The sequence below is a fragment of the Eschrichtius robustus genome, chromosome 8 (assembly GCF_028021215.1).
Source record: "Eschrichtius robustus isolate mEscRob2 chromosome 8, mEscRob2.pri, whole genome shotgun sequence".
Classification (NCBI taxonomy): Eukaryota; Metazoa; Chordata; class Mammalia; order Artiodactyla; family Eschrichtiidae; genus Eschrichtius; species Eschrichtius robustus.
The window spans coordinates 87060173-87074575 of NC_090831.1; the positions used below are offsets into that span (position 1 = coordinate 87060173).

The 14403-nt window shown below is 38.5% G+C and overlaps 1 protein-coding gene across 3 annotated transcripts in view; it reads left to right on the top strand.

Moving 5' to 3' along the window:
• NPSR1 (neuropeptide S receptor 1) overlaps nucleotides 1-14403 on the top strand; it is a 140856-nt gene that overhangs the window by 30344 nt on the left and 96109 nt on the right. For all 3 annotated transcript variants that reach the window (XM_068550036.1, XM_068550037.1, XM_068550035.1), the window contains exon 2: nucleotides 2893-3025. In XM_068550036.1, coding sequence (XP_068406137.1) covers nucleotides 2893-3025 — 133 coding nt within the window. The remainder of the gene's footprint in view (nucleotides 1-2892; nucleotides 3026-14403) is intronic.

Consider the following 14403-nt stretch of genomic DNA (forward strand, 5'->3'; position numbering starts at 1 on the left):
TCTGAGGCTGAAGGAGTTCAACAGAGATCGACGTAGTACTGGAAAACTGTGGAAATAAACCACCCTCCACCACTACCCAAGCAGAGAAAATTTGCTGAATGTGATACAGTGCTTTGTAATTCAAAACAAGAAATTACTTTAAGGCACCAAAACGCTTCTCCAGATGAAAAAGGTTTCCTAAGAGAAATAGGAGAAATTTGTGGAAAATCCCTCATTTGCATTCTCGGCAGGGCTGGAAAGGACTTCGCAGGCCCCTACCTGTCACATCACCTGCTCCAAGGGCTCCTTGATCTTTTCTGAACCATGAACACCCCCAGGGTGCCATCATCTTCCCTGGCAGCACACTACATTACGACCATACTGGGGACATAGATGCCTTATGTATCCCCTGTATCATCTATCAGTATCATAGTGTCCGTGAGACCTTCTGCTAAGAGAGATTTCCAAGCCACCTATTTTCTTGCATTGGTCCCCAAGTTGCTCTACAGTTTTATAAAGTAGGTCCTCCAAGTTCAAACCACTTATTTATGTCCCACCACCTACACACAAGATCCTGAATGGAGAACATCAGTCTGGTACATCAAGGCTTCCCCTGCTGTATTTTCTCCTGACAGCACAGTCGTCCATCGATCTCAAAGAACAGAATTCTCCTACAAAAACTCTTTCCCTCACTCCACTCAGAATAACCCTTTTCAAAATAATTAGTTTCCATTCCTGATGCTTTCTCAGTGCCACCCATATGTAGGCTGCTAGAGAACTGAATCATCCAAAAAAATGTGACCCTTCTGGTTAGAAAAGGACCAGAGAAAAAGCAGGAGGCCTGCCACTGAGCAAAGACTCTGCTCTCCAAATAGGAGATGATGTAAGCATGCTGGAGGTGAAGTATCCGCCACCTGTGCCCTTCAAAGCAGCAGAGGTCATCCACCCTGCGGTCCTCCCACTCCAGCTGTGCACCCACCCATCCCCCGGCACCACCACAAGGCCCACCCTCCCTAACTTCCACCGTTCTGTGGCTCCAAGGCCCTGACCTCCACCAGGGCCTCACGACCCATCTGTAAATGTGAGATGGAGAAGTTTAATATCAGCTTGATATTTATTTGCTATGGATGTGTGTGTGTGTGTGTGTGTGCATGCTTATGACGTATTTTTCAAAGGATAGGAAGGATATACAATGTAATCAAAAGGATATTTACCTTCTGCAAGATGGGTTGATCAAGATGGAAAGAGTTGATCAAGATGGAAAGTGGTGGACAAAGGGGATTTGAGCTTTATCTGAATTATTATAGAAGAATTTATTTGGCTGTTATTGTATAATTTAAAATTAATTTAGTATATAAGAAGTGCTGCCGTGATGCCTCAGATTCTCAGGGAGTGTGTCAGGCAGGGTTCTCCACAGAAAACAGGACCAATAGGAAGATAGATGATAGATAGATAGATAGATAGATAAATAAATAGATAGATGATAGATAGATAACATATTTTATTGAGAGAGAGAAAGAGAGAGAGAGACTTATTTTAAGGAATTTGTACACGTGATTGTGGGGACTGGCAAGTCTGAAATCCTTAAAGGATATAGCAGGCTGGAAACTTAGGCTTGATCTCTATGTTCCACAAGGAATTCTTGAGGAAGCATTCCTTCTTCTCTGGGAAGCCTCGGCTTTTGCTCTCAAGGCTTTCAACTCATTGGTTGAAGTCCACCCATATTAGGGAGGGTAATCTGCTTTATTTAAAGTCGAGTGATTGTAGATGTCGATCACATCTATAAAATACCTTCACAACAACCACCTTACACTAGGGTTTGACCAAACAGCTGGGTCCTCTAGCCTGGCCAGGTTGACACATACAATTTTACCATCACAAGGGGTTTCTTCAGGCTCTTCTTACCATCTCCTCCAAACAGGAGAAGCACTTCTCATCCCAGTCTTAGACGTGTGCCTTCTTACCAGGACCCTGCCCAGACCTTTTGGGCTGAAGTCTCTTGGCTTCTGATCTCCGACTTGCCTCTGGATCCCCTTGGCTTCCTGTTCCTCACCCACAGCTCAGCCCACCCCGTCCTTATGTCCAACCCATCCCGTTGCCCTGGGGTTCTGCTTATTCTGGGCTATGGACTTTAGGTAGATGCAAAGTTCCACTTGAAGGAAGAGTGGAAAACTTTTTATGAGGAACCTGACGTTTTAAATGAGTAGCATTCCTGCTTTTTTCATCTTTACTAATTATACATTATTCAGTGGAACTTTAATATTACTATATTATACAATCCTGTCAAAGGAGAAATAGTAAGATAACCCATAATCACACTACCCTAAAATAACCACTCTTAACATTTTAGTATACGTCAGTCTTTTCCCTACATGTATAATTTTGCAGAGTTGTAATCACACCCAACATACAATTTTATTATGTTTTTCAATTTACCATTATATTATAAGCATTTTTAATGTTGCCACATAATCTTCATGCTGTCATTGTTAATAGCTACATAATAGTTCACTGAATTGAAGTGTTCTATTTACTTAACAATCCTATTATCTTCCAACAATTTCCAATTTCTTCTTACAATAAATATGCACATCTTTGTGACTGTAGTGGTCTTCTTCAAACTTAGAATTCTTTCACATAGGCTTAAAATTGCTTGGCAAGAATACTGTGTATACATATTTGTCTCTTGACATATATTTCCAAATGGATCTTTTTAAAGGTTGCATCAATTTACACTGCTGCCAGTATAAATAAGGACCACTGTGTCTTTGTTCTCTTGAGAGTAGAGCTTTGACAGGTGGGGATAGGAGACCAGAAGGAAGACATTTCAACACCAAAGCCTGAGCCTTGCATTCTGTAAAGTACCCTGGTCCTCACTGATACACCAGTTTTGTGTTGCTTTGTTTCTCACAGACTGAGCAGTTGATAACTCTGTGGGTCCTCTTTGTTTTCACCATTGTTGGAAATGCCATCGTGCTGTTCTCTACACGGAGAAGGAAGAGGAAATCGAGAATGACCTTCTTTGTGACTCAGCTGGCCATCACAGGTACATAACTGCAGTGTGTGCAGAATTCCAATGGCTCCTCACTTCCAATTATTTTACCAATAGAATTGGTGTATTATCAGTCCAAAATGCAACTGCAAATTTGGGAGAAATTTCTATAGGGATATAAAACTCAAATTTGAATTTTTCTTCCAGCAAATTTAACATATTTAAATATTTATATGATTCCATTATAAAAATAACTCCTTATACAACAAACTTGAAAATATCATTATCAGTGCTACCAAAGCGTTCTAAAGGGTTCTACTTTCCCTATACACAGCAGCCTCCATGGTTCACTAAGGTGATATTACCATATCATACCGTCTTATGAGCTTAAAGAATATATCCCAGAAAATAGAGTAAAGGGTAATTAGGATTATCGAGTAAATGCGAAATTCTTGGATGAGGGTATAATAACTTTCTTTCACCATATTTTTTCAATTACAGTGTTGTAACCCACATTCTACAAAACTATGTGTTCTTCTAGAGTGTAAGAATTTAGAGGTGGTAAGGATATCAGCTTAGAATTGAAAGTACTGTCAAGAATAATAATAAATGAACAACTGAAATTTCACCATCTATTGTCAAAAAGAAGAGTTGCGTGTTCTAGTCAAATCCATAGTCTGCTGTGTTAACCTGGGCTTAATTTCTCATGAATGTTCTGGATAGTCTAGATAGTCTAGATAAATTAATTTGTTAATTCCCTCTGGAAAAACTCAAGGGGTCAGATCAGGAGCATTTCAACTAAAGAATTCTTGGAGAGAGAAGGTTTGCCTAGAGTCTGAGATTAGGCTAACTTCTTATTTAAGGTGTTAAAATTTCCTTCATACACATTTCACCATGATCTCAGATCCTGTAGTAAGGGATTTGAGAATACGTATCTGAGTCTTCAGTATGTATAAAAAGGTTACTCTGGTATCAGCTGAAGGATCCTATTCTTTCAGATTTACATAAACTTGATTTGAGTCCCCTATCCTATGCTAATGGCCTCCCCAAGATTTCTTCAAATTTTCTGGACTTTATATTTTTAGTCATCACTTCTGGTTCTTACTTGCTAATTCTGCTGAACCTTTGCTCTCTTTTACAGGCATCTCACCTTCCCTAGTCTTTTTTTTTTTTTTTTTTTTTTTAAGCCATACTGACGCTAACAAGGCCCTCAGCTCCCCTTTCTTTTATATTCTTTAAAATCATCCACAGAAACATAACTTTCTATGTTTAAAAGACTTTGTCAAATGTTTCTGGCAACAGAGGGAGATTGCATTATAGCAAAGCCAATATATTAAAATTGAATATTATGTATTTTTAAAACTTTCAGCTACCATCAGTTGTGTCTTTGACTCTCCAGTGTTGTTTTATAGGATGACCAAATTTTTTCACATAAACATATTCTTGAATCATCAGATTCAACTGACATCATCAGTGACACACATATTTGGAAAATTAAATTCAGAGACATTATTCTTGGCTCTTCTGATAGAGAAAAATAAGCGTTAACAGTTATTACTGGGTAAGGCAATATTAATGCCCTTCATTAAATAATATTTTCCATCATGACTCACCTCCTAAGAGCAGCTTCCTACTTACAGGCCGGTATCCTTGAGTGATTCTTTAAGGAACATTTTGATTTCCATTTAGTAGGTGAATCAATTGGAGTTAGATTCAGCTGCACATCTATAAAATCCAGATAATGGTGGCTTAAGTTTACAAGGATTTATTTTCACCAATGTAAAGAATTCTGGAGGTAGACGGTCCAGGGCTCATATTTTATTTTCTTATCACTGGGGTCTCAGCCTCCTGCATATTTTTACTACATTAAAGGACTTTCATACTCAAGGTCACCTCATGGTATGGATGGCTCTTGGCTCAAGATGGCTGCTAGAACTCCTACCATCATCCCCAGATTCTAGTCTTACAGAAAGGACGACAGGAGGAAGGACAAGAGGGGCTCATGCCAGCTATGTGTCCTCTTAACTGGCATTCCTAGAACTCCCACCCATTAATTTTTGCTTGCATCTCATTTGTTATCTCTAACTGAAGAAAAGCTGGTAAATGTTTTTGTTTGTTCATTTTTAACCCATTGGCCAGAATAAAATCAAGCTTCTTTTCCTAAGGAAGAATGAGAGAACAGAGATAAGTAGCAGTCTCTGGCATAGCTTGTCTTCCGTATTTCAGTTTCCATTGAGAATTGAGAAGTTTAGACAATGAATCTCTGTTTGACTACCCATTTGACTTCTTTGAAGGTGCTTCCTCCAGAGTACCATGTTTTCTTCTTCAGACCTCATGTCTTGGAAGGCCAGCACTTCGCATGTTGTCCAAACACTGCAGTGACCCACTGGATGACTGCCCCATTAAGTAGATAAACTCCTATTGTTGACTATTCACATAACCTTCCCCCCAACCCAGTTTTTGGCTATTATGAGCAATTCTGCAATGAATATTCTCACAATTAAATCTTGTGAGCATTCTTTATTATTTATTTCAGAAAATTTATAGACATGAACTTACTGCATCAAAAGAAGACAATTTTGTGAGCTTCAAACTGGCCAATGTCCTGTTAGGTCATCCAGGATTAAAAGATGATGAAAAATGTCATGGGACAAATGCTCTACAAGCTACCAACACAGATCCACACTGAGTCTTGTTTAAAAAGGACCCTGAAAACAAAAGCCCTATTGGCTTGCAATAGTTATAGAATCATGACCAGTTCCTTGAGGACACGGATTCTCTTTGTTCACCTGTAAATGTTCTATCTGTACCTACTCAAGTCTAACTTGCTTATTTTTAAAAGGAGCATTTTCTTCCACCCTAGCTAGTGTATCAGAGAAGAAGCCACACCTAATTTGGCCTTTCTTTCCCCTACAGTAACTATAGCAGCACTAGTATTTGTGAAAACAAAGAACACATCATTTACCAGACATTTGAAGAATTGTTTTTATTTTGCATCTGTACATTTTAATTCACTTCCCTCTTCTCCACCCTTCTGATCCCTAATTCTTCTCTATATCTTCCATAGGAATTTTGACTGTAGGATTAGCCTTGAGAACGGAAGGAAACCAGAAGTTCTTAAAGCTGCTATTTTGGCATATTCTGCCATTTTTAGCACTTCCATTTTAACAATCTACTGGATGAACTTAATGACTGTTTATATTTTACGAGCTAAAGTGCCAATTAAAATTTATTAGTCATTTATCATCTTCAAGACGGACTTGTCTGTTTTATTCAAATGCCATAAAGAAGGGGAGCTAATGAGAGTAACTCCCATTGAGTGTTCAACCAAGGAAAGACAGAAAATATATTTTTTTGGCACATATTCAAATAACGTCCTTCTTCTGATAGGACCAAATCTTCTCACATTGGTGGAAATTAGCTTTGCCTCAAAGCACTTTCTGGAGAGCAATTTACTAATAAACGAAGGTATGTGCCACCCTCAAAGCCTTCCTGTTAATTATCTGACAGCAGAGAAAATTGAGAGGTTCAGCAAGGGAGGTGAGACCAGGAAGACTGAGGTATTCAAGGCCATCCATGGAGTTCACTACCACTTCCAATGCTAATTTCACTCACTTTTTCCCTGGGGTTTTGAGTTGCATACTCAGTTCATTTATTTATTTTAATTCTGCTCATTCATTTTTTAAATATTTTTTCAGCTTTACTGAGATAAAGTTGACATAGACTATGTATAAGCTTAATATGTACAAAGTAATGATATGCTGTATATACCTATTGCAATAAGTTCAGTTAGCATCCATCACCTCACATAGTTACAATTTGTGTTTGGCGGGGGAGGGGAGTATGTTAAGAACTTTTAAAATCTACTCTCTAAGCAACTTTCAAATATACAATACAGTATTGTTAATGACAGTCACCATGTTGTACATTACATCCCCAGAACTTATTCTTCTTATAACGAGAAATTTGTTCCCTTCGATCATCTTCACCCATTTCCCCCAATCCCCACCTCTGGCAACCACCAATCTGTCCTCTGTTTCTATGAGTTCTTTTTTTTTTTTTTTTTTTTAGATTCCACATATAGCATTTGTCTTTCTCTGACATTTCATAATGCCCTCAAGATTCATTTATGTTGTCACAGATGGGAGGATCTCTTTCTTTTTATGGTTGAATAATATTCCATTGTGTATGTGTACCATGTATTCTTTTTTTATATAAATTTATTTATTTTTGCCTGCGTTGGGTCTTTGTTGCTGTGTGTGGGCTTTCTCTAGTTGCGGCGAGTGGGGTCTACTGTTTGTTGCAGGGCGCAGGATTCTCACGGAGGTGGCTTCTCTTGTTGTGGAGCATGGGCTCTAGGCGTGCGGGCTTCAGTAGCTGTGGCACTCGGGTTTAGTTGCTCCGCGGCATGTGGGATCTTCCTGGACCAGGGCTCGAACCTGTGTTCCCTGCACTGGCAGACAGATTCTTAACCACTGTGCCACCAGAGAAGCCCTATACCATGTATTCTTTATCCATTCATCCACTGATGAAAACTTAGGTTATTTCCATGTTTTGGTTATTGTATATAATGCTGCCATAAACATGGAGGTGCAGATACTTTGAAGATAGAGATTTTATTTCCTTTGGATATATATACACAGGAGTGAAATTGCTGGATCATATGGGAGTTTTTAATTTCTTAAGGAAACTCCATACTGTTTTCCATAGTGGCGACACCAATTTACATTCCCACCAAAAATGTACAAAAGTCCCCTTTTCTCCACATCCTCACCAACACTTACCTCTTGTCTTCCTGATAATAGCCATTCTAACATTTGTGGTGATAACTCTTTGTGGTTTTGATTTGCGTTTCCCTGATGATTAGCGATGTTGAGTATCTTTTCTTGTACCTGTTGGCCATTTGAATATTTTCTTTGGAAAAATGTCTATGTTCTACGCCCATAATTTAAATGGATTATTTCTATTTTGGCTATTGAGTTGTATGAGTTTCTTATATATTTTGGATATTAACCCCTTATCAGATATATTGTTTGCAAATATTTTCTCCCATTCCATATGTTGCCTTTTCATTTTGTTGATCATTTCTTTTTTTATGCATAAGCATTTTAGTTTGACATATTCCTGCCTGGTTATTTTGCTTTTGTTACCTATGCTTTGGGTGTCATATCCATAAAATCATTGCCAAGAACAATTTCGAGGAGTTTTTCCCTATGTATTCCTCTAGGAGTTTGATGGCTTCAAGGTCTTACATTTTTCTTTAATCCACTTCAAATTAATCTTTGTGAGCAGTGTTAAGATAGGGGGTCCAGTTTCATTCTTTTGTATGTGAATATCCAGTTTTCCCAGCACACTTATTGAAGAAATTATCTTTTATCCATTGAGTATTCTTGGCTCCCTACAGTCAACTATTAGTTGACTGTATATGCATGGGTTTATTTCTGGTCTCTCAATTCTGTTTCATTGGTCTATGTGTCTATATTTATGCCAGTACCATACTGTTTTGATTATTACAGCTTTGTAGTATATTTTGAAATCAGAACGTGTAATGCCTCCAGTTTTGTTCTTCTTTCTCAGAATTTCTTTGGGTATTTGAGGTCTTTTGTGGTTTGATATGAATTTTAGGAATTTTTTTCTATTTCTGTGGAAAAATGCCACTGAAATCTTGACAGGGATTGCATTGAATCTATAGATTGTTTTGGGTATTATGGACATATTAAATCTTCCAATCCATGAACAGGGGGTATCTTTCCATTTATTTGTGTCTTCTTCAATTTCTTTAATCAGTATCTTACAATTTTCTGTGTGCAGATCTTTCACCTCCTTCATTAAATTTATTAATAAGTATTTTATTGTTTTGGATGCTATTGAAAATGGGATTGTTTCCTTTATTTCTTTTCCAGATAATTGTTAGTGCATCGAAATGCAGCTGACTTTTGTATGTTGATTTTATAGCCTGCAATCCAAATCAGGCAAAAATACCAACTAAGCTCCCTAGCCAAATGGGGTCACCATCTGGGATCTTTGCTCTGGTGCATGTGTGAAGAGAAATGTCATCTGCCAAGATCTGAGCACTGGTTGCTATAAGCTCCACCCTTCTTCTCTGCTTGTTTCTGATCCACAGTGGTCAAGCCCTGCAGATTTCCCCAGTGATTCTTGTGAGTTGAGACCAGAGAGGGCATCCTGGGAAGCATCCTGCAACATTGGGGGAAGTGGATGCTCACTTTGGGATATTTTTTCCCCACTGGAGAAACTGTAGGCCCAGTAGGGCCCTCTCAGTGTGGCCTTGTGCCTGCCTGGGGGAAGGATGATGCTGTCAGAGTGTAGTTCTTCAAATTACCCTTCTAATGTGGTCCTTCTTGGTCTCTGTGGTCCAGGGGGTTGTTTCACCTCACTCCTGTGTTCTAGCATTTTCACAATCATGTCTTGTCTATGCACACTTGCTAGTCGGTCTTCTTGTGAGGGGGACTGAAGTCAGGAATGATCTATGTTGCCATCTTGATGACATTACTTGTAATTCTTTCCTTTCATAATGAAAATGCTTAAGACTATGGATTTTTTTCTGAATTCATAAATTTTATGAGATAATTCTTATTGTTTTTATTTTCCAAATATTTTAGTGTTGAATTTTTAATTTCCTCTTTCACTACTAAATAACTATTTAGTAGTTTTTGGTTATTTTTATCTTTAATTTCCAGGTGACTTTATTTTTCTTTAACATTTTGTAATTCACATTTAATTGTATTGCCTTGCAGTCAGAGAATATTTTTAGAAGGATTCCTGCTCTTTGGAATTTACTAAAAGTACCTTTGAGGTATAACAAGTAATTATTTATTTTGAAAAATATTTAACATTTACTAAAAATTAGGACACAATAATTAAAATTGTGGAAATTAAAAAAAAATCACCTAAATGAGAAAAAGCAATGGTTGTTTATTTAGTGCCTACTATAGCAAGGAAGTCAGTCAGTATCATTTGTGTTGGCAGGACTCAAAGGTAGGCAGAGGAGTGGGAAAGCTTTGTAACACACACAAAAAAAAAAAGAAAGAAAAGACTGCAGGTGTGCCCTGATTGGAAACTGTTGGCATGGGAAGCAGTAGGCAGACTATCCAGAAGTACAGCATCCTATGTGATTGGTTAGCATTGCATATTTGTCTTTCTCTGTTTGGTCCTAAGTTGGAAGCAGAGTCAGTTATTAATAAGGGAAGCTGTCAGTTATTAATCAAGGGCTGCCTATTTGGGGCAGATCACTACAGCAGTTATTGTTTGGCTTTCTGGACTGGTTGCTACAGATAGTAGGTTGGCTTCCTGAGCTGGTTACTTCAGGTTGTGGTTCAGAGTTCCATTGTTATATACAGTCTGGTCATTGTCCATATGTATATTCAGTCTCTCAAGGTATTCTTTTTTTTTTTTTTAATTAATTAATTTATTTATTTTTGGTTGTGTTGGGTCTTCGTTTCTGTGCGAGGGCTTTCTCTAGTTGCGGCAAGTGGGGGCCACTCTTCATCGCAGTGCGCGGGCCTCTCACTATCGCGGCCTCTCTTGTTGCGGAGCACAGGCTCGAGACGCGCAGGCTCAGCAGTTGTGGCTCACGGGCCTAGTTGCTCCGCGGCATGTGGGATCTTCCCAGACCAGGGCTCGAACCCGTGTCCCCTGCATTAGCAGGCAGATTCTCAACCACTGCGCCACCAGGGAAGCCCTCTCAAGGTATTCTTTGTGCTTATCTTTCTGAATTTGCCCTTATTTACAGTCTTCAGATTTTCTCTATTTCCATACATGTACTTCTTGCCTGTTTGATATGTCATGAGTGACTAAAAGTGCTGTTAAAAAGTTTCACACTTTTTCTCATTTTCTCCCAGTATTTTTAATCAATATTTATTTTATAAATTTTAACATTTTGTTATTTGGCTCCTAAAGGCTCCTGACTAATATATCTTTAACATAGGTCTGAGTGCTTAATGTTACAAACACACACACACACACACACACACACACACACACAATCCTTCTAGTTTCTTTTATTAGCTTGCTTAAATTTTATTTATGTGATATTAATATTAAATGCATCTATTTAATTTTTATTGCATTTACTTTCCAAGCACGGGACCAAGCATTTTAATAAAATCTCATTTAAAAAATATATTTATCGCATTTGTCTCCTGCTTTGTGACTATGCTTGCCATAATTCTCAGCAAGTATTTCTATATTTGAATGTTTCAGTGCTCACCAATAGTTGGCTTCCCCGTTCTTGGTTCCTTTATTCTGATAGAGCTTCCGGTTTTCTGGAGTACTTTGAGGGCTAATATTTTTCCTCTTTCAGCCTGGATAGGATTCTCAAGCACCTGGCATCAATGAAAAAGACTTTCTCTTGCCTCCACAACAATGGCAGTAGAGATGAGGACATCTTGAATTCACAACTCAGATCACCATAGATATTGCTCCACTGACTTCTGGCGCCCCGCGATACAGAGAAGTCTAAAGTCAGCCTGGAATTTCTCCCTTTATAGCTTACCAGATTTTCACTTTTGTTTCCAGATTTTCTTTTCCTTTTTTTCGCTGCACTGAGCTGGGTACAGGATCTTAGTTCCCTTACCAGGGAACAAACCCGCACCCCCCCCGCAATGGGAGCTCAGAGTCTTAACCACTGGACCTCCAGGGAAGTCCCCTAGTTTTTTTTTTTTTTTTTTTTTTTTTGAGGATTCATACTTTTACCTGTCTATATCTATTTATTGATCCACTATCTCAAGTTCTGCTTTTTGCCAAGTAAGCTCTTTGGATCTGCAGATTAAAGTGGTTTCTTAGCCCATTTTATTTATGTCTGAATATTGATTATCTTCCATTTGTTCTTACGTTCAGGAGCACTAACTATTCATACGTCAGTAACTATGGTCCTCCTCTCTCACCATTTAGATATCTTGGTCCTATTCTTCTAACTATTAAAACTTTTTCTAATTATTGATTTGATTTTGATTAGCAGTGTTAACTCTACTTTTTAATGTTTCTAAAGTATCTTAAGAGTTGCTTTTCCTTTGAGCAGTTTCAAAACATTCATTCCTTATATTATCCAGTACCGTTTTATCGCTGTCAACGTCTCAGTATTTCTCTTTTTACAACTTACCTAATGTCTTATTATCTCATCTTTCACCTTTTATGCCACAATGCCAAAGTTCTTCTAAAGTGTAAAAAGAACACAAAACACACTGCTTAAGATTTAAGTGTGTTTCCTGAACTAAAAGGGTTTTTTTAAAAGGATTTTTTTTCTGACATTTGTGTATTCTTTTCTACTTAACATTACAAAATTTCTCTACCATATGACTCACTCATTCCACTAAAAGTTGCTTGATCGGCTAACATCTGAATAAATGTGCATGCTTTTCATTTAGATTACTCATACAGTGGCTATACAATACCATCATTGTTTCCCACTCTGAGAAGAGATGGTCTATGTTTGTAAAGAAAATCAGTTTCTCTTGAGCAGGAAAAGAAGGTATTGTCCTATTACTATGGGAATAATTTAACTAAAAGGAATGAACTCTTATCCCAGGAAAACTTTTTCTTCTTTAGAGAAACTGGGTTTCTTTTTTGTTCCCTCCCTTTGCTCCACCATTAGCACACTGTGTGACCCGGAAAGGGCAGTTAACCTCACTAAGCCTTCGTTTTCTCATCTCTAAAATGAAGGAGTTATCTGGATGATCTTAAGAGACCAGAAGTGATCTGGCTCTAGTAGTCCTGTGCTTCTAATTAGAAATTTCCAGTTGTAGAAATTGAGGGGAATTTTTACATTTTCAGATGTCTGCCAATTAAACAACCTTTGTTATAATGAGTACAGGTCACCTTTATGAATTAGCTCTGTTGCTTAAAAATGGTAATATCTGTCTCCTGGCCCACATAGAACGTGTCCAATGGAATGTAGTAATAATAGTAATAATAATAAGATTGACTCACTCCTCTGCTGCTTGCTACCTCACTGGGCTTCCCAGATCAACACACTACAATTCCTTTTGTGGCTTATTCTTTCATTCCTTCCTCTAGTCATTCAACAAATACTATTAAGCACTTACCACGATGAGGCTTGGTTCTAGGTACTAAGGACACAGTGGTGTACTTGGTTACTAGTTACAGTTGAAACAATAAAGCAAAAAGGGGGACAATTTTGCTTTTGTCAGGCAAAGTTCAGTGACAGAATAAGCTTTGGGCTTGATTTGCTTAGCAATTCAGGAATGCCACCAAGGACGCTGTCTCTGACATGGTAGAAGGCATCCCCCTCAGCCTTGTTCCTCATCCTGGTTGTAGGATGCTGTATTCATTTGCTAGGGCTGCCATAACAATTACCACAGACTGGGTGGCTTAAACAACAGAAATTTTTTCTCACAGATCTGGAGGTTACGGGTCCAGGATGATGATGTTGGCAAGTTTGGTTTCTTCTGAGGCCTCTCTCCTTGAATTGGTGGCCATCTTCTTTTTTTGTCTTCTGTTGACCTATAACAAATAGACTGACAATTATTTCTCCAGAAAAAAAAGGTTTTATTCAGGATCAGTAAAGAATTGCCATTCAGGGTGTGCAAGTATGGCAAGCCATGTGCAAGTCCTCTCACAGGAAGGAGAGGAGAACTCTTTTAAAGAGGGGAAAGGGAAGCTGGGATGGCTACAGGAAACAAAGGGTCCACTGGAGGACTTGAGAGTTCAAACGATAATGGCTTTTCATTGGCTGAGTTGTGCTGACGTTTTCTCATTGGCTGAGCTCTTGCCAGGCAAGAAGAGAAAGTCTTTCTTCTTCCTGTTGGGCTCTGCTGTCTTCATACGACAGGAGAGCTCCCCCTTCTGGCTTCCTGACTCTATTTTAATTGAGGTTTCTGTTTATCAATTTTTACACTTCACATGGTCTTTCTTCGATTGTGTGAATGTCTGTGTCCTAGTCTCCTCTTCTTATAAGGACATTAGTCAGGTGGATTAAGTCCAACCCATATGACCTCATTTTACCTTAATTACCTTTGTAAAGGCCCTATCTCCAAATACTTTCACATTCTGAAGTACTGGGAATTAGGACTTCAACAACATTTTGTCGGGGGGGTAGGAGGACACAAGTGAACCCATAAAGGATGCTTACTAATGACTCCTGGGGGAACTCTTGTCCACATGCACAGAGAAAGACTGACTTTTAGGAATTTCCTTAGAAATGTAGGAAGCCACCCTTCCCGGCAGTGCTTAGCAAACACGTACATGCACCTCACCAACCTAACTTGAGCTATATGCTCATATGTGAACTAATCAGTGTGAACAAGATATGCAATTACTGATGAGCTCAGATTGAAGTCAAACGCCCCACTCCTCGGGATTTAGCTTTCCCCAGAGCACACTGGCTGGGATGAGATATTTGAACTAAAAGTTGGGTTCTTACTAAAAGAAGAAGTGGATGTTGGAGAGATAACCTC